Source organism: Natrix helvetica (genome assembly GCF_964273705.1).
Source record: "Natrix helvetica genome assembly, chromosome: 1".
Lineage (NCBI taxonomy): Eukaryota > Metazoa > Chordata > Lepidosauria > Squamata > Natricidae > Natrix > Natrix helvetica.
In genome coordinates this window covers 275,301,579-275,328,208 of record NC_138548.1, presented here as the reverse complement: position 1 = coordinate 275,328,208, position 26,630 = coordinate 275,301,579, and the positions used below count along the sequence as shown (strand labels likewise).

Below are 26,630 nucleotides of genomic sequence, written 5' to 3'. Positions count from 1 at the left end.
ATGGCCGAAACTCGACTGAGTGCTTTCTTGGCCAAATGCCATGCTTAAAGGCAAAAATTAAAACAAAGGCCTCATTCGAAAGATCCAGGGCTCCTTTCCGTCCTTGATCATCCAAGCCAGGCTCGGAAAGGCAGCACAGCATAAAAGAAAGGCACTGAAGTGGTAGAGCATTGAGATGCTGCAAAGGGAAAGAAGTCAAAAATTGGACCATGAATTGAAGGCTATTTTGGCAATGCCTCTATTTCAACTTGTTTTAATTATCGGAGAATGCTCTATGCTTGCCTGCGTTTTCCTGGGTTCCTTCCCATCTTCTAAAAAGTTACACATTTTCCTGGAGGGAGGGGTCCTGGCTGTTTCCTGCCCACCCTCACTGCTTTCTTGTCTTTTGACCTGCTCTGTTTGAGAGTTGAACAAGCTTCCTGATTCAATTGATCTGACTGTCTTTGCAGCTTTCTCTTTGTTTGCAAAGCTAAACAAACCAGTCGAAGTACCTACTGGTGCGACTCAGGTAAAATTTAGAATTGTAAATCCAAGTGTGGGGATAGAGGGGAAATGGCAAGGCATTTGATGCTTGAAGGGTTCATATGTCTAAATTTTTACATCACCTTTTTTCTTGTTTGAAAAGAAGGCAACCTGCGTTGGAAATATTTGCAGATGGTGTCCATGAGTTTTCATTTTGAGCTCAGGTGTTGCATTTCATTTTATTCTGAACAATGACCTTTTTCCTTGCTATTGCAACTTTCCACAACAAAGAAATGGTCCCTTTTGAAATTCTGTCCCTGACTTGGACACTCTAAAAATGCTGCAAGAAGACGACAGAAAGAGGATGGTCTGGTTCTAGTTGTGGAACAGCTCTGAATAGGTTTCTTTTCTGCCATTCTTTTGGCTTGGAATCCCAGAGTGCCCACCTGCTGTAATTTTGCTTCAGCTTTCCATTCCTGCATTCAGTCCAAAAAATTTCCCCCCCTCTGTTGGCAGTTTGTGCACAAGTGATTGTGTGCTTTAAGACATCAGGTTTCTGTTAAGTCAATGGAAAATACTGCAGTTAAATGAAAGATCGTTTACATTTTAATGCATTTTTTTTAAAAAAAGAATCACCTGACTTGCAGTACAATTAATTGCAGAAATTGCTTGGTTCACCCTAATCCTGATAATCTGCTTCAAAAAGCCGACATAGACTTGCATTGAACATGCTTTTGCATCTTGGCATGTTCTTTAAAGTGCACATAAAATTTGCTGGCAAAGATAGTGGCCATTATCAGAATTCTTGCAGACAAAGAATGGAAGTGAAACTCTTTCTTTCACTACCCCCAGACTTGGTGAACGTTTCTTCTCTGAAGCCTGTACTTGCAAGGGAGAAAAAAAATCACCAGTTACCTTCAGAGAGGAGTTTCATGCCCTGAAAATAATAGCTTTATAGTATTGTCATTAAGACTTCATTAAGAAGAATTAATCCCTCACATTCATCCTATTCCACTGATGCTGCTTGCATACACAAATGCATTTCGTATGAAAATTTACATTTCAGGCTATATCTAGCAAAACTGCGAGGGTGTATCCAAAAACCACTGCTAAATATCCTCTCAAACGAGACACTCTTACAACACTATTCAGGTCCCTTTGTGTGAGTGGGAAGAGAGCGTACTGCGCATGTAAATAATTTTTCCAGAAGATGTTTCCTTTTATTTAACCATGCCATCATCTTTGCCTTCTTTTATTTAAAGCTCTTGATAGAACAATTGAGGTTCAGTTTACTAAAGTTAAGAGGCCGGCATTGTTGGACGACTTCACAAACATCTGTTGCAGATCTCCTCATTTGGTTCGGGATAAAGCTGGCCTGGTATTTTCTGATATTAATTATACTGCCGTCCAGGTCATCTGGTTTTGTCTTTACACATTTCTCAGCAGGGGATTTTCAAAGACTGTAAAGGAGCTCAAATTTAAATACCATATTTTCCATTAGCAAAAAAGAAGTAGAAGAAGAAGAAGAAGAAGAAGAAGAAGAAGAAGAAGAAGAAGAAGAAGAAGAAGAAGAAGAAGAAGAAGAAGAAGAAGAAGAAGAAGAAGAAGAAGCACAGTCTCCGTACACGATCACTAATGCGTATGGCTTTTCTACAATGAGAGGGGGGAGGGGGAGGGTAAGTAAGCAAAGAGCTAAAACTAATTAAAGAAATTCCTAGAAAAAAATAGGCAAAGGGATGGAGCATCACCAATCCATGGAAACTAGGAGTAACAGCCCATTCTTTTCTTTTTTTAGCCTCTATGCCCTGGGATCAATTAGAATAATTGTGCCTGATTTGCTAACTCATCTCCTTTGTAAGCCATAGATTACAGTTCAAGTTTGTTTGTTTTTTAGAAAAGGAAAAGCTATATTTTCTATATCTCCTCTCTTGATCAACAAAAATTCTGTTCTAGAGAGGCTTAGGACCCATCCCAAAGGAACAGGAAGACAGGTCTGAACATTTCACCTTGGGATCCTATGATTAGGAGTCATAACGCTACTGAGTCCAGCCCAGCATCCTGCTCATTGCAAGAATCTAAACTAAAACATTTTGATAGTGGTCTCCTGCCTTCAATTCTGAGTTAGTCTTCCTTGGCATAAATGAAAAGTCAAGTTTACACAGGCCTCTTTGATTCTCCAAGAATAATGCATTAAGTAAAAAAGCAGAGAAAATTTTGTTTTTCCAAACTTCTCTTTATGCAACTTTCCCGTTGGCAAAATTGGTACTAATCAACAGACTTATGGATTAGGCATTCCACTTTCAGCAGAAGACTGCTGGAATTTTCACTGCCTGAAGAAAAAAATGCAATGACATCAGGTTTTGCACCTGATGTTTCCAGTTGTTGGAGATGTAACAAAACACATACTGAATTGTTCCCTTGTCTATACCTCCAACATAAGGAGCTCACCAAGCTAATTTTGTTTTGTTTTTTTGTTATTTTCTATTTTTTATCATGGATTTGTCAAGTTTTCCTTTCTAGTAATGCTTTTTTTAAATTTATCAGTCCCAAACCTTAGCTGTAGAGTTAGATTTATGGATGCATTATTCTATGGAAGGGCTATCAAACTCCCAGCCCACGTGCCAGTTGTATCACACACTGGCCATGCCCACGCCTGGTTTAGAGAAGGGGGGAGAAAGTCCTGATAATCACATGATGCCGCCGTGACGATATGAGTTTGGCACCCCTGTTCTATGGCATTGGAGTCCAAATTCCTAATGCTGATAATAACTTAATGCAATAAATGTTTGGGGCCTGCCTAATGAAGTAGGACTCCTTTTCATATTGGGCACCGAAAACTCTAAAATCTTCCTTTGAGAGACTTCCCAGCTATCCTCATTCAGGGGGCATTTACGCCCCGAGTCCCTTTGGGTATAAAAATCGAAATAAAGGTAAAGGTAAGGTAAAGTTTCCAAAGAAAGTTTTTTAGGGGGTGCCATTCCATTTTGGAAATACACTTCTCAGATATTATCTTAAGGCCTACCATATAGTATTTTTATATATGCAGTGGAGAACTTTTTATCCACCCAGATCTGTTAAGAGCTACTTTAATGTTTTATATCATAATTGTGATTTTGTGATTGTATGCTTCATGTATTGCTTTGTTATTGGTGATTGCTTGACTATGTGCTAACAGGTCTGTCAGGGGAAAATATTTCACCCTGAACTAGATGAGGTCTTAGATCGCGGCTTTTCCAAACAGGCATATCTTCAAGGTGCGAAAAAATAAAATAAAATCCCGGAAACATATTCTAATGAGAAACAAAACTTTTAATACAAAAATAAGAAATAGAAAATAAAACAAATCTATCTAATTGTTACATTTTGGTAAGAGCAGTTTTGTCTACCAGCTTCCTGGCAGACGGACAAAGATCAAAAGGAAAGAAGTCTCTGGAATGTGTGGTGTAATAAACATGTTAAGCATGCGCAATAAATCATTGTCAGATAAGGCTTATGACCTGCGCAGTAACTCATCAGTAATTATTCAGTTCAGCTATTCAGTTCAGGCTAGCAAACATTTAACGCAGTGACAAGGTCAATGGTCATTTTTAGCAACTGCATACAATATATAGAGTTTCTTTATCTTCTCCCCAACCCAGTCCTTCAAGTCTTTCATTGATATATCCATCACCACCTTAACTTAGGTTCTACTTTGCTACTAGTCCAGCTCCTTCTTCTCTTTCCTTCCAGTTTTCCCAGTACCAGAGCCTTCTCTAGAGAGCTGGGTCTTTGCATAATATTGTATGTCCAAAGTAGGATAATTTGGGTCTGATTATTTGTGCCCCAAGTAAGAACTCTGCATGGGTTTTTTTTCCAATGATCCCTTTGTTTGTTCTCATGCCTATCCATGGTGTTCTCAAGAATCTTCTCTAACAATTTTCTCATAACAACAACAACAACAACAACCCACCACCAATTGCAACCAGCCTGCCTTCCACTGAGGAACTGTATGCTGCATGAACCAGAAAGAGGGCTGAAAATATATCTAGAGACCCCTCACATCCTGGACATAAACTGTTTCAACTTCTCCCCTTAGGATACTGCTGGCATTGCATGCCAAAACAATTAGACAGAAAGATAGTCCCCCCACCATGCCATCACCCTGCTGAATACCTAATTCCCACAGGCCTGTCTTAGTCTTAAAGATATTTACCCACGGAGTAGGCAGTATTGCTATTATCCTTCTCATCTTCTCTTTTTCCATCTTTCCTATTTCCTGCTGTTGCTTTTATGTACACCATATGTGTACAGCTTATGCACCAGAGACAAATTCCTTATGTGTCCAATCACACATGGCCAGTAAAGGATTCTATTCTAACACCCGACTTCCAAAGCATCAATTCTCTTTCTACCCTGTTCCATCAAAGTCAGGATTTTTCATGATAGTTTTCATACAATGCACAGGTAAAAATTATTTACATTGCTTCTGCTATTCTGGTCTTTGTAGGTAAAGTCACATCAAGCCCCCCCCCCCCAATATCTTTTCCAAGGCCTCCATAGCTACTTTGCCAAGTACTACTAGTCTGTAGTCTATTTCTCAACTGGTCGTTGTTGTTTTTTACTGATCCTAAAACACAGAAGGTACCTACCACTACAGTATTATTATTGATGCTCCTGATTTTTATACTACCTGTGCTTTGTTTTCTACTGGGACTGTGTTCTATGTTGTTTTATGCTGTTTTTATAAGTTTTGTATTTTTAGATGAAGTATTGAGAACTGTTATTGGATTTTATTAAATAAATAAATAGTCAACCTATGGGTCACTGGACAGCCTTACTGGCTTCTATTTCATTACAGCTTCAGTTAAGGGATGCAATTAAAAATCTACAGCAGATATGAATAAGGTATCTAAAAGACTACCTCAGACCTCATCATTAAGATAACGTAATTCAAGAAATGTCCAAAAACCTGTGTTTACCAGGTCTTCAATTCAAGGCCTTTGCAGCATTGAGAAGCTGTTTGTACCGGACTTAAGCTGCATTAGTTTTAGTCAAGCCACTGACTAATATTTTTTTTTAATCAGCAGTTCCTACTCCAAAGAACAAATAATAATTGGTTTTGTAGAGTTTGTGTTCCCGGTATTCTGTCTTTGATTTGCCTTTCACATTTTCTTCTAACATTCTCTGGGGTGCTATTGCTCATTCTATTGGGCAACAGTGTGAGTGCCTCAATCTCAAACACCGCAGATAAGTCTAAGCAGAATTTCCAAAATGGTGAAATATGGTTTGAAGAGGAAGTAATTTGCCTCTTTAAGTTTCAGCTTGTTAGCTCAACTATTCTTCATTTTTCTCTACTCTGGTGTTTCCCCTTCAGCTCTGCATTTTGCTACTTGGCAGGTTTGACAACCATTTCAAATATTTTCCAGAAAAAAATATTGAGAAACGTTTGTGTCTGCACACGTAAACATTTATCAGCTTATCTTCATTCTGATTTTTAAAATTATTACTGTTTTCACAGTTCTCCGTTCCGCAAAGCTAGAGCCTTGTATGCTTGTAAAGCAGAACATCACTCAGAGCTGTCCTTCACTGCAGGGACCGTATTTGATAATGGTGAGTATCAGAGTAGAGATGTTACCTTCAGAGGAATGGAAAACATGGAAAAGTGATTTAAAGTGATCCCAAAGGTGCTTTTTCAAGAGGCAACTGGACTTTCTGGTTTTTGAAGATGTTTTGCTTCTCATCCAAGAAGTTTCTTTAGCTCGGACTGGATGTTGGGAATGAAAGGATTTATACTCCTTGCAGACAACTTGCTAAAAGAATGCACCAGCAAGGAGTATAAATCCTTCCATTCCCAACATCCAGTCAGAGCTGAAGAAGCTTCTTTTGGATGAGAAGCAAAACATCTTCAAAGAAAATCCAGAAAATCCAGTTGCCTCTTGAAAAAGCACCTTTGCGACAACCGTGACTTGGATGACTGAGAATCTTCATAGACATTTGATTCTAAGGGATGGAAGACATGTAATATGCTTCACATCACGTAATGTAACCCAAGATTTGATCCTATCACAACTGGTGATAAAGAAAAGAAAATTTCTTTCTTTCTGAGAAATACCACGAGCACTGACACTGCTATTTTCAGTCTGAACTTTTGTTACCAAAAGCCTGTTAGGTTTCTTTCATAAGGATAAGTGCTGAGTTGAACTCACTAGAGAGAAAGCTTCTAGGGATGAAGGGAGGCATTCAGTATGGCCTCCCATAATATGCAGCATCTCATTTCTAGGTCTGAACATTTGGAAACTCCAGCCAAATGCACATTTTTAGAGGAGCTTTTCCAACGCCAGAGATCATAATGCAATTTACATTTAGTAATGTTCAGGGAATTATACATTTGTGAAGGCCATAAAATCCGACCCTCCGTTGAATGCTGGATCCGTAATGCAGGATAAAATGACAGCAGCCAAAACAATTAGCCTTCCAGCCTTAGTTCAAACCCTGCCAATGAAATAGAGCACACCACCTATTGAATCAAATGGTCTCACAGTCAACAGCCTCAGCCATGAGGGAATGCTTTAAAAGAAGTGGTGGGAAACCTATGGGATGCACAGCCCCCCCCCTTTTTTTTTTAGTGTAGCCTCGAGTGTTATAATACGGCTGGGATTTTCTGCACCATTTCCCATCCTAGATATAGTTTTGTGGAAAGAAGGCGTACATGGGGCTGCACTGCCCATATTGTGATAGAGATAGGCATCCACAGAGGAAGCATGGGATGAAGCATATATCTCTTGCTTGCAATGCAAGCATTTTTAGTCAGGAAAGTCAAATGAACCCTGTGAGAAGTTAGAAGCAGCAGCTGGTAGAGGTCAGAGCTGTAGCCAGCAATTCATGAAGACAGAGCTGAATTTGCAGTAATGTAAGATTCCTGATTTTGTCTTTGGTCTGACCCCTTCCTTCAGTTCAGTTCCCCAATCAGCCATAAATGCACAATTCCCAGAGGGACACACTAAAACCAAGGAAAAGGAGATGGATTGAGAGCATGTGGTTCTCAGGCATCTCCAACTCCATTGTTTTTTGGAAGCCTATCCACATTTCTGAAATATACTTGGTACGGATACACATACAAAGCACACATACAAACACACAGAGAGGGGGCGAGAATGGCTTATGTTATATATTTCTATATATAATTCCTTGAGTGGTCACAAGATTTTCCTCTTGTTAATACTTTAAAATGGTTTTATAAGATACAAATACTGTTTCTTTGTTTCACTCTTACATAGTTCAACGTTTAAATCTCAGGAAGAAGTGCTCCTTTGTTTTGCTCGGTTAGCTATAAGAAGTACTTGGCTACCTTTAAAAAGAATGGAAAATAAGAGCTAGGTTCAATATTGAAACAAAATGCTTAATATTTACACGACTAAGCTCAGTTCTTATTCTGAAAAGGGGTTTTTTGAGTGTGTGATTTTTCCTCAATTTCTTTCCTTTTGTGTATATGTACAGTACGTCAGATAGAATGAAATATGAACAATGTACAGATTAGGATAGAAAATAGGAAAAGGATGCAGATTGGAAGTAATCGTCAAAATCTATTCATATACAAGGATTTACTAAAATGAAATCATAATTTCCATTTGCTAGCCTCATATTTGGTGTGATATATTTTCCTTCTTTGAGACCAAGATTACAAAAGACATTATGACATAACCATACAAGACCTACTCTAAAAAGAGGTAGAAATAGGCTAGCTGCTTGTGTAAAGAAGGTGAGAGGAATTACACTTCTCTCCCTAAAATCTAGCTTGAAGTTTCTTGGCCACCATCTTTGATGACAATTATCCAAGTATCTCTCAAGAAGTAGATCTCAGCCTTTTATGTAATTCCAGTGTGACTTATCACAAGGATTTTCATTTTGACTAATCTTTTGATTTCTGCATTTGCTCACACCATAATAATGACTGAAGAATCCTGTCCCCATGATCTTTCTACCTTCTTTTAAATGCTGCCAATCTGTTCTCTGGATCATTTGAATCTGAGGAAAAAAGTATTGATTATTGAAGCCAATGCTCCTCCAATGAGCCTTACCAAAGTATTTAAGCGCCATGGTGGTGCAATGGTTAGAATGCAGACTAATTATGTCAATTGCCAGCAGTTCGATTCTCATCAGCTCAAGGTTGACTCAGCCTTTCATCCATCTGAGATTGGTAACATTGAGTACCCAGATTGTTGGGGGTAATATGCTCACTCTGTAAACCGCTTGGAGGGGCGGTAAAGAACTATGAAGCAGTATATAAGTGTAAGTGCTATTGCTATTTAAGATAAGGAAGCACCAAAGGTTTTTAAAATGTTCTCCTAGCCCATATAATTTCTAGTTTTATAAATCTCAAACTATTCTGAACTAGCCTCATTCTGGTTCTAAGCCAGTAGATTGTTATACAGCAAGGTAGTAAAATATGCATGATTTTAAAATTAAGTGTAGATGTTGCAGGAAGCATTATCTGTAAAAAGAATTCTTCCAGAAAGTTAAGGATTAGCCTGTTATTGACTTATCTGACTCTTGAAAGTTGGGAGTATTCAAAAGATTTTTGGAAGAGGAATCCAAGAGCTCATTTATCAAGAATAGATAGTGTATTTAATTTACAAAATACCAAGTATAGTTGCTAACTCATCAACACCTGATCTCTATTTTTACTGACTTCTGACTCATAACCTATTATTTCTTAATAACTATTCGGACTGAGGTGTCATGGTGTAATTGCTTTTTTTTTTTGCTAATGTATACTGTTCACCTTAGGTTTAGAGAGTTTAATCTAAGATTACCCCAAGAAACAAAGACGGCTCCATTACTTTCCACATTTTTCCAAGAGTGTTTCTCTTGATGTCTTGATTCATGTTTTCCATCTGTCCTTGTGTCTAATGCCTTCTTAGAATTTAAATTAGTAAAGGAAGGACTTTATCAAAGACAACTATAGGAAGTCTCCTTAATGAGCAGGTCAGTAAGAGACTTTTATATATAAAGCCCTCTTTGCTCCCAAGAGTGAGTTTTACATTATCTGCATAGAAACAGCAATGGCTTCTTGACAATATTTCCTTCCTTTTTGCCTTCCTCCTCCTGTGGGTAACATGAATGGCCAGGATTATGTAACCATGTTGTCATTGGTGTTTTTCATAAACAGGAATATAATTTCCTAAAGCTTGTTAACTACATAAATACAGAAAGCTAAAAAAAGACTGGGAGGAGGAGAGGAAAGAAAGGAGGTTGTAGGAAGAAATATAACACAGGGAGGAATTTTAGTTTAAGATATAGGCTATGGTGGGAAATTAAACCTCAGTGCTACAGAAAATGAGATATTTTAGAGGAACTATGAATTAAGAGGATGACCTCTCCCTGTGGCTTGAACTTCCTCCTGAAACAAAACACTAAGAGTCATAAAGCTCTGTGTGATTAAAGTGTTCTTCTTAATTTTATTCTTCTTGGGTTCTTCACCTTAAAAATTTAGGTTGTAAGCTGTGTGGACTAGGAAAATCTCTTTGTTCATGAGTTATTCTTTGAAGTTCTAGAAACACAGGAGATGCGGGTTATTTGCCATTGATAATGGAGTGACCAAATTAATCCTTGAAGAAATTAAACAGAAGAAATGGCAATAGCAATGGGACGTAGATTGATATATTGCTTCACAGTGCTTTATAGCCCTCTCTAGGCAGTTTACGGAGTAAGCATATTGCCCCCAATAATCTGGCTCCTCATTTTACCAATTTCGGAAGGATGGAAGGCTGAATCAACCCTGAGCCAGTGAGAATCGTACTTCTGAACTGCTGGCAGTTGGCAGAATTAACCCGCAATACTACATTCTACCCACTGTGCCGCAACGGCTCTTGACTGCAGAACCTAGAGCTAGGTGGAAGCTTTTCTCTTCTGGGTAGAAAAGTGTGGGGAAATGATGAATTCTAATCTAGTATGTCTGTATGATTGTTACTCTGTTCTGGGCCCTTTATTGTTTATTCCCTAGGTTTCTTGGTCTTCCTTCAGTAGACAAGAAGGATATTGCGAGTGAAGGCATATATATACATACACATATACACCCACACCCACAAATACCCACCCACCCACACACACATGTATACATGTCCCAGGATAATGTTGCAGATCTAATCTAAGTCAATCACTGGGACCAGAGATTTATTTTTCCAAGCTTCCATTTTCATGCTGGAGCTTATCTTCAGGGAACTTCTTTCTCTCTCCAGAATGGGTTTCAGAATGTGTGACACTTCAGCCACACATTCTGGAGAGAGAGAAGTTCCCTGAGGATGGGCTCTGAAAGCTTTGAAAAGTAAACCTTTGGTCCCGGTGACTGACTCAGATTGGGTCCTACAAGAAGGGTAGGACACCTGCTTGGACTTCCCTAATTGACAGGAAAAGTAATCTGAGCATGGAAGTCAAAATGGTTGCCTCTTCCAAATCAGGAAGCCTGGACTAGCTTCAAAGGATAAGAAGTAACTGTGAGTATTCAGGAATAATTCAGACCCTCTCTGTATTGAAGAGGGGTGCTGTTATTCCTTGATTTACAACCACGACTGAAGTCACAGTTTCGGTGTGATGGTTGTTAAGTGGGTCACCGTGTGACATACATGATTTTATGGCCATTCTTGCAGCGGTGAGAAAGTGAACACCGAAGTTGGAAAGCAAACCCATTTTTCTCTATGGGGCATTTGGGGCAAGAAATAGTAGTAAATGCTGTTTTCCCATTTAAAAAAAAAACTTCATAAATGTTGATCATGTGACCACAGAACATTGCAAACAGCCATAAATTGGCCTGGTATCTAGCATCCAAAATGCAGGCATGTGATTGTGTGCGTAGGTCGGGGAAGCAGTTGTCAGAACTTTGAATCTGGATCACAGCTCTTCCCCCCCCCTTTTTTTTTTGAAGGGCTATCTGTCAATCTGTGTCTTCCTGTAGTTGAGACAAACTTTTTTTTAAAGCACAAATTATATAAACGCCACACCATGCTGAACAAAAGAAGTATGTCTTTAATATTTAATACATTTGTGGCTCAGCTGTAAAACGAAAGAAGGATATTGATGCCTGATTTCGATTTAAATAGAAATCAGGAGTACAACATCTTCTGCTTCCATTCCTTACCTGAGAACTAGGACTATAATCAACAAAACACTGAGTAACAGAAAGAGAGAAGACCTTGTCCCACCTCCTTCTCCATCCAGCCTTACTGTAGCTACTGTATAACCACGAATTCAGTTCAGAGTGAAACATGTGTGTGCACATTTTCCTCATGCATCTAAAGATGGAAAGAGAGAGAAAGAACAGCAACTCAATGGCAGGAAGTTCCACAGCCACGCAGTTCCAGGTCACCTCCTGTTCATTTCCCACGTCTTAACAAATCAGTATAGATGAAATTGCAATGCTTTTGTACAGGTAGTCCTCGACTACAACCGATCACTTAGGGACCGTTCCAAGTTACAACAGCATTGAAAAATGTGACGTCTGACCGTTTTTCACAGTTACGACCTTTGCAGCACCCCCCCCCCCCCCCATGATCCCGTGATGAAAATTCAGAGGCTTGGCAACTGGTTTATATTTATGACCATTGCTGTGTCCCCAGATCCTGGGATCCCCTTTTGCAACCTTTTGACAGGCAAAGTCAATGGGGAAGCCAGATGTACTTAACAACCGGGTTACTAACAATGATTCACTTAACAACTGTGGCGAGAAAGGTCGTAAAATGGGAGAAAACTCACTTGGACAAATGTCTCAACAAAAATATTGGGCTTAATTGCGGTCGTAAGTCGAGGACTATGTGTATTCCCTTAACCTTTTCAAATCAAATGCTCGTTTTCAAAGAACAACATTCTGTCTTGGCCCTACCTATATTTTTGTCACAGTAAGGGGACCATGAGAGCTTGTGAGTCAGTTGCCAAGTGTCCTTTGCACCCGTTCACAGGAGTTGTTCCCCACAGCATCTACCCATTTCTGGTTATGGCTTAACAACGTTATCGTCCCTTCTGCAGAAAATCAATGATATTTTTCTTTCCCACCCATCCTATCGCTCTTCATATGTGCTACATTTTTATAGCACTAATTTGCTTAGGAAAAGCAGATTGATTATAAAAATAAATAAATAAAACTCTGATAATGCCTGGGAGCATCAGGATATGGCAATATATTAATAAACCCGCATCTATAAGCCCTTGACTTTTCTTGCCCTTTCAGACTGCTAGCTTGCTGACAGGGCATTCACCTTGAAGAAGAATCCTTCTGAGTAGCAATGATGAGAAATGAAAGAAAATTGGGTGCATAAGCTGTGCCTCCACTAAATTCTAGGACATAATTCTGTTAAGCTAAGGGAAAAGCGTTACAAACTGGAGGAGGAGAGGGAAGATCAATTGTACATGTTGTTTTGTCCTGGTTTCAGGTAAAAATGTAATGTTGAAACACCACACATGTGGTGAGGTGAGGTGAGGAGAAACAAATGTTTCCTATAGAAAACAAACTGCTCCTCAGAGTATAACAGCACAGATGAGTTCATTTTACAACCAGATTGGTGGTTTCAAATGAGAATTTGAAATGAGAAACTGTGGCTCTTCACTATCGGCTTCGTTATGTGCTTGATTTTAAGATTCTGAAGCCAGCCAGTAGATGGAGCATGCCACTGGTGGACAAAAAGTACTTCACAACATCTGGAAAACTACTGTAAGCTTGCCTGCCTGTTAGGTATGCTTTGGCCTCTGGGGTCATTCTGAAAGGCAGATCAGTGTCATGTGTGAACTAGAAGTGCAGATGAATGCAGATTTGTAAATGCAAATCACCAGAATACCCAGGCCTTTTTGAGAGCTGAGAAAGAACATATCCACACAGGACTGACCTGGATTGTAGACCCCCAATGTACAAAGCTCCGAGGGGCATCATCAAGACAAAATGATGTTGCGTCTCTGTCCCTACTTCTTTCTTCAGCAACGCAGAACGAGAAACTGACATATATATTGGAAAAATTCAAATTTTGTTTTGAATTCTCAGATTTACAAGTTTAATAACCTGCATGTATCTTTCCAGTTCATCCATCTCAAGAACCTGGCTGGTTGGAAGGAACCTTGAATGGGAAAATAGGATTGATTCCTGAGAACTATGTGGAGTTCTTATAACTGGACATGTTCATAAACAACCCTGCGGAGCTTTACATGGTATCCATGACAACCGATTAAGAGTATTGTAGATCATTTGCTGTTTACAACTGTGAAAAGCAAGGTGAAGGACTCTGATACCTGTTCAGAAGAATGTTCATGTAAATTTTTAAAAAAATGTATGTTTCTCTTTATATAATGTGTTGTTTGCACAAAAATGCAGCCGACAAAAGCTGGAGAAGAAACTAGTGAGGATGAAGGGCTTCACTGGAAAGTGAACTGCTGTGAGAAGCGTTAATGCCACATTTCAAATTATGTTTTGTCCTAGACAAGATATGTGTAAATGTAGTAGCTTAAATTGAGCATGATTACTGGAGACAATTTAACTGGAATTCTACATACACACAGATATACATTCTCCTCCCCCACCCCAAAAAAAAGGAAGAAAGAGAAAAAAAGAAAAACAGGCAGAACTAGCTTTTTGATGTCCTGTATATATCAGCGTCCAGGAAAGATCAGAAGGACAAAGATTTAGTTTTCCACTGCCTGGCAAAAATAAACATTGAATTTCCTGGGAAGAAAGCATGTCTGTCCCTTTTATCTTTAGCAAGTAAAAAAAAATGTTCGTATTGATCAAGCCACTAATGGCTTTCTTTTGCAGAGGCTGGCTGTCCTTGATAGGGTTCACTCCATCCTCAGCATATAAATAATTCCTATAATGAGAAATGCATCATTGCATGTAGACCAAAAACAACACACAGCAAATACACATACATATCAAAGCAAGACATGGAACCAGATTTGAATATTTTTCCACAGCTTGCATACATCGATGAAGATTCTAGTCGTCCAGGTGGACTTCTCTGGAAGCAGCAAAATGTTTCTAACCAACAAGAAAAGAAGTCCAGTTGCCATGACTCAACTTCTATACAGCTTGTGTAGCGTTTTTCTTCCCCCGCCCCAAAGAATCATCAGCATTATAAATCAAGTCATATTTTGGACCAAAGCACATGAAAACTTTCTCACTCTTTTAATCAAAAACTTTTTTAAAGGTCTGGCTGAAATCCTTGCAATGTTTTTCAATGTTTTCCCTGCTATCCTTCCTAGAGGTGAAATAGCAGCTTGTTTCTATTAGCACTTAAACGCAAATGACCTGTGTTCTCTCTGTTGTCACCAGCACAAGTTATAGAAACAAGCACCCACATTTTTTGGAGTATTTCTCAGTTTTGGGGATCTTGGTTACTTCACTACTGTTTTCTGAAGTATTAGCTCCTGTTTATTTAATAAACTGGCCTGAGCAGGCTGCAGTTGCCCTGTACACTCAATTCTCTTCAAAGCTTGTATTTATTATGTAGCCTAGTAACAATGTTAAAACTTGTGTGTGCGCGCACAAACAAACACTCACTTACTCTTACAGTTTTAAGTTTCTCAACTCTTCGTAATTGATGTCTTTCGGTAAAGGCTGTCTTGGTGAAATATCTATTTAAGGCACACTAACCTTTATCTGAAGTTGTTCTCCAGATGTATTGTACATTATTTTTCATAGCTGTAGATTTTACACTTAAGGAAAATCGTGTTATTTGAAAGCCAAACATTTCTGATACTGTGTTTGTATTTTCTTTTAAATAGAAGTGTTTAACTTGAAATTTTATGCTTTTCCCCCCGCCTTGCTCTGCTGTGTTTTCATACATTCGTGGCCATAGACAAGTTTCTGGTTTAAAATGTGCTTTTTAATTTAATCCTAAACTGTTCAGTGGTAACATAGCTGTATTTTTCACTGACCTTTGTTTTAAAATTGAAGTGTAAATATGACAATTTGAAATATGTTGAAGTAAAAGATTTTTATATATTCAGATTTTTAATGGAAGTGTGGACATTTGAAAAGTATTTAACAGGAGATGTGCAATGTATATGCCAAAAGTTGAGTACCTTCCCTGCTCAATTTCATCTGATACCTTTTTAGTACAGCAGCTGGTGTTAAGCTTTACACATCTTTAATCTGTTTTAAGGATTATTTTTGAACGTTTTTGAAAGAGAATAGCAGGTATCACCTCCTCGGATGCTAATTCATTTTAAAGGTCTTGTATTTATTAAGCAACTGACATGCATATTGTATGCAGTTTTCATGACGGTTTGATTTTTTACATTTTCGGGGATGCATTTAATAGGCATTTCAGATTCCTAATGGTAGAATCATATATCATTGCCAACGTCATCATCCACATATCACTTTTTGGGGGAAGTTGTCTATCACTTTATAAAATACGCCCATTCACTTACACACATGATGGGAACAATTAAGAGTGAGTCTAGGGCTTACACACTTTCCACGAGCAGATTAGTAGTTTCCATCCTCATTTAATATTTTGACAATCCAGAGTATATTAAAAAGATTTACAATCCATTATTTGGAATTGGCTTGTTTCAAGCATTTTTGTGGAATGTAGTTATAAGAATATTTCTGATTTTTTTTTTCAGAAATCTTTCCAATTCATGTGTTTTTACTTCTACAGAATGGAGAAATGATTTTAAATTTCATTACAAAGCTCTAAGTGGAATGGACGTCCTCTCATTTCTCTTCCAGAACCTATCTCCAAACAAACCCATTTACCGTATTTTTCAGAGTATAAGACGCAACCTTTTCTCTCAAAAAAGAGGCTGGAAATCTGGGTGCATCTTATACACTGAATACAGCACTTTTTGCCTCCCAAAACCCTGCCCCCTTCACCAAAATGGCTGTGCATTGCCTGTAGGAAGCTTTTAGAGAGCTCCTGGGGTCTGGGGAGGGCAGAAATGAGCAAAAATAGGCCTGGTTTTTTGCTCAGTTCCCCCCCCCCCCCTCAGCCCCAGGAGCACTCTATAAGCTTCCTAAAGGCTAGCCAGGCCCTTTTTTTAAGGTGACCAACTTTTTTACGATGAAAAGGAGGACAAATAAATTGGGAAAAATATATCGTAAATGAAAGAAATATTTTATTCATTGCAACAATAATACACTAAAATATGATATATGCATAATGAAAACATTTGCAACGTTTTATATTGTAATTATGCTTACATGCCTGTTAATTATTATTTAAATGAGTACTTTTCCATTGAATTAATATTTTTTGTCAATGTATCATCTTCTAACAATATATTGGAAATATCTGAACAAGAAATATCCTTCATATTGAATTTTACGGCAAGTGCTGCAGCTAGAATATCAACATTCAATCTCGATTCTCACTTGTCGAAAAATCATTGGCAATTGAAAAAAACTCTTTCAACTGCTGCATTAGTTCCAGGGCAGCACAACGTAAATTGAACAAGTATAAATAAATGTTCACATGGAATATGTTCATTTTTGAAATGGCTGAAAATATCCACCCATCTTTTATCAATTTCAACATGTTGATTTTCCCATTGTATTAATTTTTCAGAATTTAAATATACATTCAGTCTTCTAATTTCTTCAAAGAGACAATTATCGTCTATTTTAATGTCTAGCATTTCTTTAGATAAAAATTCAACACAAGATTCAATATCTGTTCAATATACTTGCGATGAAGTAAAAAAAAAAACCATTAAAAACTGTTTAATAAAATATGTCGCATAACGCGCAACAGATTAGCCTTCAAATATCAAAAAGGAGGACATGTAGGAGGACACTTTTCGAGGGAGGACAGAACTTACAAAAGAAGGACTGTCCTCCCTAAAGGAGGACGATTGGTCACCTTACTTTTTTAAAAATGAAAAACAGGCCTGTTTTCGCGAAAAACGGGACATTTTTGCCTCCCCCCCCCTCAAGGAGCACTCTGCAAGCTCCCTAAAGGCTATTCATGCCTTTTTTGGGAGAAAAAATGAGTCAATTTTTGTGAAAAACAGGCCATTTTGGGGAGGTTTGCAGAGTGCAAAAACTTTTTTTTAAATTTTCCTCTTCAAAACCTTGCTGCGTCTTATACTCCAAAAATACAATACTTTCAAATGTATATAGCTAAGTGTGACCTAACTACCACATATACTTATTTCTCCCACTTGAGGCACTGCCCAGTGGGACTAAAAGCAATTAAACGACAGAAAGTTTATTTTTTTCAGAGCAAATAAGTTTCTCTCCCTCAGAAGCTGCAGTATGTATGCAACGTAAATAATATCATCTAATAAACTAAGTATATCTAAAGCACTATCATATACTACCACTGCACATTATTGTTCCAGGATTCATTTTTAATGACAAATGTAACTGATTTTTTTTGTTTTATTTATTATTAAATTTGTTTATGACCCATCTTGCAGTTCGAGGTGATGCTAAGTATAATACCCATACTCTTAATAAGGGAATATTTTTCCTTTATTAAGGTTTCCAAACACACCTAATGTACATAGGTAATATTTTGAACTTCACCCCCTGCTTTGTGACCTGTGTTAGTTCATAAAGTTGGGACTACCTACCACAGAAACTTTACATATCTACTCAAACTAAACTACTGAACTAGAAATATGCAATTGTTATCTTCTTTTCTCTCTTCAAGATATGTTACACTGAAACAGAAAGAGGTGAAACATTCTGAAAGCAAAACTAGCAGCATTTTAAAACCTGCCTCCTATCAACCGTTAGCCTATGCCCAAATCAATTCTATTTCTGTTTACTATTGAAAGCTGCCTTGAAGCTTTACATGCTCTTTGCTCACTGTATGACAAGAACTGGTATAAATGCAAAGTATCCTGCTTGTACCTGGATGGCGTAAGTTAATACTGGAAATATGCTTTCTGGTAACAGTACGTTGATATTGAACTGTATAATTGTTATGTAAAGACGTACTTTGAAAAGATTTAACTGAAAAGATACACTGCCCCAAAAAGGCATCTTAATGTATCTAGATAACTCAGGGACTGCATTATTTTGACACCTGCAGCCTAGTAATGGAAGTTGATCAAGGCTTGTTCCGCTAAGTAAACAAATACTTCTACAATTTTTCAGGCTAAGTCTTTTTCAAGCCCTGTGTAAAGTTTTAACTTAGACATTGTTCAACCATCAGATATTTTTTTAAGAGACTGCTATCCTCAGGAAGAGTATGCCTCCATAATTATTAGCCCCAATAATCTCAGAATTTATAACACTTCTTTTGTATATGAGATTACAAAAGCCCAGTCTAGCACAATACCAATGAAGAAGAAAAATAACAGTTCCCAAAAGAAACCAGCATGGCTTCATAAAGAACTATCTGACAAACTGAAAGACAAAAAAAGGTAAGTATAAAAAGTGGAGGAGGGGGACATAACTAAGGCAGAATATCAGCAAATAGCCCGAGCCTGTAAAGATGAAGTGAGGAAAGCTAAGGCTCACAATGAAGAAAGGCTTGCCACAAAAGTAAAAATTAGCAAAAAAAGCTTCTTCCAACATGTTAAAAACAAGAAAAAAGTTAAGGAAACAATTGGTCCATTGCTAGAAGAAAGTGGCAAGAAGGTGACAAGCAACAGGGAGAAAGCAGAACTATCTAACTCATGTTTTGCATCTGCATTTACACAAAGGGATAAAACAGTCCAACCTATGAAAAGCAGCACCACAAAAATCAGATTAGGAACACAAATTGAAATAGGGAAGAAAATGGTAAGTGAGCACCTGTCTACCCTAGATGAGTTCAAATCACCAGGACTGGATGGATTACACTCCAGGATTCTGAAGGAACTAGCAGACGAGATCTCAGAACCACTGAATTATATCTTTCAGAGATCCTGGAACACCGGGGAACTACCAGAGGACTGGAAAAGAGCTGATGCGGTTCCCATCTTCAAAAAAGGGGAAAAAATAGATCCAGGAAACTACACACCTATCAGCCTGAGCTCAATACCAGGAAAGATTCTGGAAAAAATAATCAAGCAACGAATTTGCGAACACCTAGAAGCAAACAAAGTAATAGCCAAAAACCAACATGGATTTGTCAAAAACAGAGCATGCCAGACTAATCTTATTGCATTCTTTGATAATGTGACAAAATTAGTGGACCAGAGGAATGCCGTTGATATAGTTTACTTGGACTTCAGTAAGGCTTTTGATAAGGTAGACCATAATCTACTACTAGATAAAGTAGAAGAATGTGGGTTAGACAGCATCACCACCAGATGGATTCGTAACTGGCTGACCAACCGCACTCAACGTGTAGTCCTCAATGGAACTGCACCTACATGGAGGGAAGTATGCAGTGGAGTACCCTAAGGCTCTGTTTTAGGCCCAGTACTCTTCAACATCTTCATCAATGATCTGGATGAGGGAATAAATGGGGAACTCATCAAATTTGCAGATGACACCAAGCTGGCAGGACTAGCCAACACTCCAGAAGATAGGCTTAAGATACAGAAGGATCTTGACAAACTTGAACATTGGACACTATCTAATAAAATGAAATTCAATGGTGAAAAGAGTAAGGTTCTACATTTAGGCAACAAAAATGGAATGCACAGGTACAGTATAGATGATACCTTGCTCAGTAGTAGTAACTGTGAAAGGGATCTTGGAGTCCTAGTGGACAACCATTTAAATATGAGCCAGCAGTGTGCAGCAGCTGCCAAAAAAGCCAACACAGTTCTAGGCTGCATCAACAGAGGGATAGAATCAAGATCACGTGAAGTGTTAATACCACTTTATAATGCCTTGGTAAGGCCACACTTTGAATACTGCATTCAGTTCTAGTCGCCACAATGTAAAAAAGATGTGGAGACTCTAGAAAGAGTGCAGAGAAGAGCAACAAAGATGATTAGGGGACTGGAGACTAAAACATATGAAGAACGGTTGCAGGAACTGGGTATGTTTAGCTTAAGAGAAAGAAGGATTAGGGGAGACATGATAGCATTGTTCCAATATCTCAGGGGTTGCCACAAAGAAGAGGGAGTCAAACTATTCTCCAAGGCACCTGAGGGTAGAACAAGAAGCAATGGGTGGAAACTAATCAAGGAGAGAAGCAACTTAGAACTGAGGAGAAATTTCCTGACAGTTAGAACAATTAATCAGTGGAACAGCTTGCCTCCAGAAGTTGTGAATGCCCCAACACTGGAAGTCTTTAAGAAGATGTTGGATAGCTATTTGTCTGAAATGGTATAGGGTTTCCTGCCTAGGCAGGGGGTTGGACTAGAAGACCTCCAAGGTCCCTTCCAACTCTACTATTGTATTGTATTGTATTGTATTGTATTGTATTGTATTGTATTGTATTGTATTGTATCATATATCTTGGAGTCTAGGCTTCAACTTGAGGGGCTAGTAAAGAATGTGTCCCCTTTGAGAAGCATTCTCTTCCACCACCACCACCACCACCCATGGATTTTACAACTGGACTAGTCCATTGGTGGGTTCCTACCGGCAGAGCTACTGGTTCAGGAAAACCAGTGCAAACCAGTAGAAACCCACCACTGCTAATACCCCTGTGAATCCTTCTCTATCTCCTTTGCATGTTTACATATTTGAAACTAGGAGCAGGACTGGTTCAGTGGTGCATTTCTATCGGTTCGCATCAGTTCTCCTGAACCTGTAGCTCTGTCATCAAGCAGAGAGCAAACTGGTTCTCTGTTGCTTTGAAAGTGGGCCCGCCTGACCCTGGGATACACTTACCTTTATTTCAGCTTTTGAAGCCCAGCTGATCAGGGGCGGCAGATTGAATTGCTGCTGTTTTCCTTGCTTTCTGAGCAAATTTCTTTCAAGTGCGCACACACACTTAGGAACCAAGCTGGATATTACTGAACAACTTCCCGTCTCTCCTATCCACTGCTAATTTCAATCCTGCTGATTATACAAGATTATGAGAATTATGTAGCTTTGGGGTTTTTCTTTTTAATTAGTTAGCAGATTCAAAGTCTTTCTAGTCTGATCTGTGGAAGCAGGAAAAGACTTGTATAAACCTCATCCTATTTCTTGTTCCAAAGACATGTGCTTCTGAAACTATGGAAAAAAGGAATCGTGTCAAGTAATTATAATCAGTAATCAATTGAGGGAGTTGTTTATTTAATAGCAGGACATCTGGACCCAATCAAAAGTTCAACCAGAGCATCTCTGCCCATCTGAGTCATAGTAAAGATTTGAATTGGGTCAAATGAATGCCTAATCAATAAAACGTTCAGACATCTTTTGTTTTTTCCAAGCAGATGTTTTCATGGCAGCATTGCCTGTTCACCTTTCCAGATGGAGATGCATTTCTGGATTTATCCTCCTATAATGCCCAAATCAACACAGCTTGATAAATAAGCTGCTGAGATGTTTTCTTTTGTTTTGCAAATCAAGTAGGAATTTTATGGTTCTTTGTGGCAGTTTCCTCTGGGGTAAATATTTATCTATAGCAGTATGACTAATTTTACTTAAGTTTCATTATCTTGCAGCTTTAGATGGGGGAGGGGGGAATCCAGAGAAAATTAAGCTGGTTGAATAACAAATTGGTAATTTAAAGCATACAAGATTTATATCAAATAATTACAGTGCACAATTATACTTGATAGCTTAAATAGCATGTTTCATAATTCTTAATTAAAGTAATGGATGCTGTTTTGCAAATCTTTTTCTTCGTTTTCAGTTAATATATAAAAAATAATAATACCTGGTGTGGATAATATACAGTTGCTAATACAGAGGTGATAGTTTTTGGCACATTTGTAAACAGCATCACTGCGTTAATTTATGATACGTTTCTGTGTTTATAGAAGCATCATTTATTTTTTCATTCCTTTTTTTAAATTATACAATGAACAGAGTTCTCCCAACAGAATGATTAAAGCAAAAGGAAGAAAAAAGCTTGTTAGGCCACAAATCTTTGTGAAGCAAAGTAGACTCACTAGCATTTAGACTTATATATTGCTTCAAAGTGCGTTACAGTCCTCTGTAAGCGATTTACAGAGTCAGCATATTGCCCCCAACAATCTGGGTCCTCATTATACCGACCATGGAAGGCTGAATCAATCTTCAGCTGATTAGGATCGAACTCCAGGCTGTGGGCGGAGCCAGCCTTCAATACTGCATTCTAACCACTGCGCCACCATGGCTCATGGTGAAGAGAAAAATAGAACTGAGGTATTTTTTGCAAATCTTACCAAGGAGGAATGGTGTACAGGGAAGAAAAAAGCTGCCTTCTCCTTTAGGTCTGGCTAGATTCTGCATAATTTTGGTTCTATAACAAGCTTCCTCAAATTCAGCTAACTTAAATATGTATAATGAGGTGAAGTTGGCAGGTGCCAAGTTGGCATTCCTTCTGTACTAAAAAAATCCGCTGAGATATTTGAAGATGACATAATATTACATGATCAATTTTGCAGCCTGGGTTCTTTCGGCAGCATTTATCGTCATGCTTGGGGGTTGCGCCTGATAACAGACTTCATTTACAAGAGATAACATATTCCAAACAAAATGCATACTTTCTATGTCACAGGATCTAGAATTCATTGCACTTCCGTGGCTTCCATTCTACTGGGAAAGCCAAAATCCCTTTGCCACATAAAAGGATTATTAAAAATAAAAACTGGAGCAACTATTTTTACTCATCCATTTCAAAAATAAATAAATAGAATCCCCCAACCAAGCTGGCATTTATTTCCACAGGAATCAAGAGGAGAGATTCAGTAACTTCTCTCCAATGGGAAAACATGCCATCTAGAAGGTCTGCAGAACTTCACCGCTGCCAAAAGGAAAATTGTTTTATGGTGTGTCCTTTAATTATACTGTTGAACTAAAAATAAATTGGGAATCCAGAGAAGTCTAGAGCTGCTATGAAATCAGCAAAAAATCATGATGGCTTATGGATGGCTAAGACAAAAAAAAAAAGAGTAAAAATTTCCTATGATTCATTCAGCCAATAATGAGTTCTTAAAAGATACAATAAAGATTAGTCTTCCAACATCTTAAAGACTGATTTCTTTCTTCTTTTTTTAAAAAGTGAATTAAAAAGTGAATTGCAAAGAAAATCTCAACCTTACACGGGAAAAGACCCGAATACAACAAAACCAGCATACCTACACCCGTGAAAATCTACGAAAAGAAATATATATATATACACACACACACACACACATCCGGCCGGCCACGCCCGGGAGCTGCGGAGGCAGAAATGTTGTCGGCGCTCCCGGATGACGAAGCCACGAACGCAAGTGGGGAACGACGAGAACCTTCCTGCCTCTGCTGGACTTGCGCAAAGTCCAGCAGAGGCAGGAAGGTTCTCGTCGTTCCCCAGTCACTTTCGAGGACTGTGGAGCGCGAGCTGGCGGAGCACGCTCAGGAAGGCGGGGAATGAGATCACGTGAGCTGGAGGCTGAGGCAGCCTCAGCCTCCAGCACACTTGGTCCCATTCCCCGCCTTCCTGATGACATCAACAGCCTCACCAGCTATAAACCTCACCACACGTCACTGTAGTCCTCAATATGCAACCAGACATTTAGTGAAGATTTGAAGTTACAACCACGTTGAAAAAAATGACCTGTGACCTTTCCTTGGGACCAGAGCAGCATCCTCATGGTCACATGATCAAAATTTAGATGCTTGGCGACTGACTTGTTTTTATGACGGTTGCAGTGTCCTGGAGTCATGTGATCATCTTTTCCAAGGGCAAACATAACGTTAGCAATAATACTACTCTGAGCCTTTTTCTTGCATCCATTATTTCAATTGCTCCGAAGAATCCGAGGCTGAATGGGCATGTAACACTGTCTGCACAAGATTTATGGGACCTGTGTATCTTATGTTAGAAATTACCTCACTGCTCCTGAGAAGCCCTTTTGTCAGGTCACTCCTCATAAGAGGCGATGTCTGGCAGCTTTTCTGTCTCTGACATAGTTTATTTATCTAGCTAAGGAAATATTACAAAGGAAAATAAACCTGATGACATTTTTCCTTCCAGAAATATCTCTGAAAAAAGCTTAGTACATGGACTTCGACTATATATACAAAGAGGACTTGCACACAGAATTATGGTTTGCATTATTTTTTTTTCTTTTCCTGTTTTGGGGTGGGGAAATACTTGATTCTTTCATATTATGTGGATTCAAGAGAATCACTTTGCAGCCGTAATGGAACTGTTTTGGAAGGAACAAAACATTGGACATTATCCCAAGACGTCAAGACCTGACTTCATGCAAGACTGGGAGATTTTAAGTTGCTGGGGACTTTTGCACCTGCTTTTAGCCATATCCGTAGACCTCTTTGAGGCTACATATTAGGTATTCTGAGGAGCTTCCTAAAAGAGCTATGGATGATTTTTTTTTCCCCTTGAATCTTGGCCAAATTTCCATCTTGGTTTATCCTGCTGTATTAGTTGCTCATCTGAAAAAACAGCTGGCTCAGTGTCAGAGCTATGCCTTTAGTAGAAGTCACTCAGACGGTGACCTTTCCAGACTCTGCCTGCGCAGCCTCTCTTAATACTGCATCGATCCAGAATTGCTGAACTCTGAGGGCAACAAAATACTGGGCCATTTGTGATTCCCAGACGAACACGATAGGCTCAGGTTCTGCTGATTGAGATCATCCATTATTACTTGAGTGAGAATTGGAGTGCGGGGAAGGGGTGGAAGAGCTAGCTTTCTGGGAAGTTAAACACTGTTCTTTGACTGTGCTGCTGTGGCAGGAGGACACCGGTATGTATCCATGCAGTTTGAGGAGAAGCATGGCATGCTATTCATGGGGGAATAATATCTGGCACCCGTTCGATTCGCTGTGCCTCCATTACGTGGCTTGCAAAGAGATTTTTCAGCACACAGCAGCCTTGCCAAGAAAGATGCAGTGCACAAGGTCCATCCTTAGGTAATGCAGCGAGGTTGAGATTCTGGGAATGGAGAGAGCAGAGCACGAGTTCTCCTTGTTGATTTTCCAGAGATAATGCCGGGGCTAAAATTAACCCTGCCAAAGTCCAGTAGTCTAGCCAGCCGCTCCCTGTTCTTTGGCTTGCTGTTTCTCTTGAAAAAAAGCAAAAGCCATGGAAGCTGATGCAACATAGCTGGAGTGCCCTACGATTTAGCTGGCTGGGACATTTTGCTTGGCTTGCCCATCTCCAGGATGCCCTGAGTATAGATCGTCACTTCCAACAATTTGGGCCAGGGTGAGTCAAATGTAATGGATTGGGTTTTTTTTATCCATGGCTAAAAGGCTGCCTGCACATCTCAGTTAGGACTTTTCTCCTTTTTTTCCTGAAGCCCCTTTTAGTACTTCGATAGGATTGATAGGCTTGCTAATATTTTTTGCTCAGAGTCTGAGGGGTGTACATGTAAAAAGCAAGATGGCAGCCATGAATAGGTCATCATAGCCTGACCTTTTAAAAATATGCCATGGTTACGGTGGCCATCTTGAATGTTTTGAAACACACACATGGACGTATACCTATGCACTCCCATTCTTAGTTCACATTAGGAATTGATTTCTTTACTTAGCAGGGAGAGAGGGATACTTGAGAAATGATCTTCTGTTCCATAAACAAAGCAACTATGGAAACAAGGAACTATTTGAAAGCCTTGACACCTTCAGATTTACTCACACAAGATGAGACCCCACCAAGGCCTTTCAGATGCCATGCCAGTAGCAGCTGTGCAATTGTTTCGCCTGTATTCATGACCCTTCAGTACCCTGAGCAACCCACTGCCCCTTTGCCCCAAACGGTTTTGGCTGTGGCTCGCCGACAAGGTTGGATAAGGCCAGATATATTCCTTGGCACAAAGTTTAAGGGACATTCTGTTGCTTGCTGCTACGTGCAAAGACTTTCCATGAATTTCTAGCTACCAAAAACATTCACAAGTACCTCAGGTTTGCAAATTTTTATCCCGATATTATTATTGTTATATTCAAGGCAGTGAATACATCTAATAGAGTTAGTCCTTGACTTAAGGGCCGTAACTAAGCCCAAAATTTAAGTAAGACATTTGTTAAGGGAGTTTTGTCCCACTTTACAACCTTTCTTGCCAGAGTTGTTAAGTGAATCATCGCAGTTGATTAGTTAGTAAACTGGTTGTTAAGTGAATCTGGTTTTCCCATTCAATTTCCATGTCAAAAGATCACAAATGGTGATCACATGACCCAGGCACACTGCAGCCGTCGTAAATCAGTGACTGGCCAAAGTCACCCAGCCGGCTTT

At 39.0% G+C, this 26,630-nt stretch overlaps 1 protein-coding gene across 2 annotated transcripts in view; it reads left to right on the top strand.

The window, feature by feature from the left end:
* ARHGAP26 (Rho GTPase activating protein 26) overlaps positions 1-14,032 on the top strand; it is a 257,550-nt gene extending 243,518 nt beyond the window's left edge. For both annotated transcript variants that reach the window (XM_081936142.1, XM_081936141.1), the window contains 2 exons: positions 5,960-6,051; positions 13,502-14,032. In XM_081936142.1, coding sequence (XP_081792268.1) covers positions 5,960-6,051; positions 13,502-13,590 — 181 coding nt within the window. In that variant the 3' untranslated portion in view covers positions 13,591-14,032. The remainder of the gene's footprint in view (positions 1-5,959; positions 6,052-13,501) is intronic.
* The last annotated feature ends 12,598 nt before the right edge of the window (positions 14,033-26,630 follow it).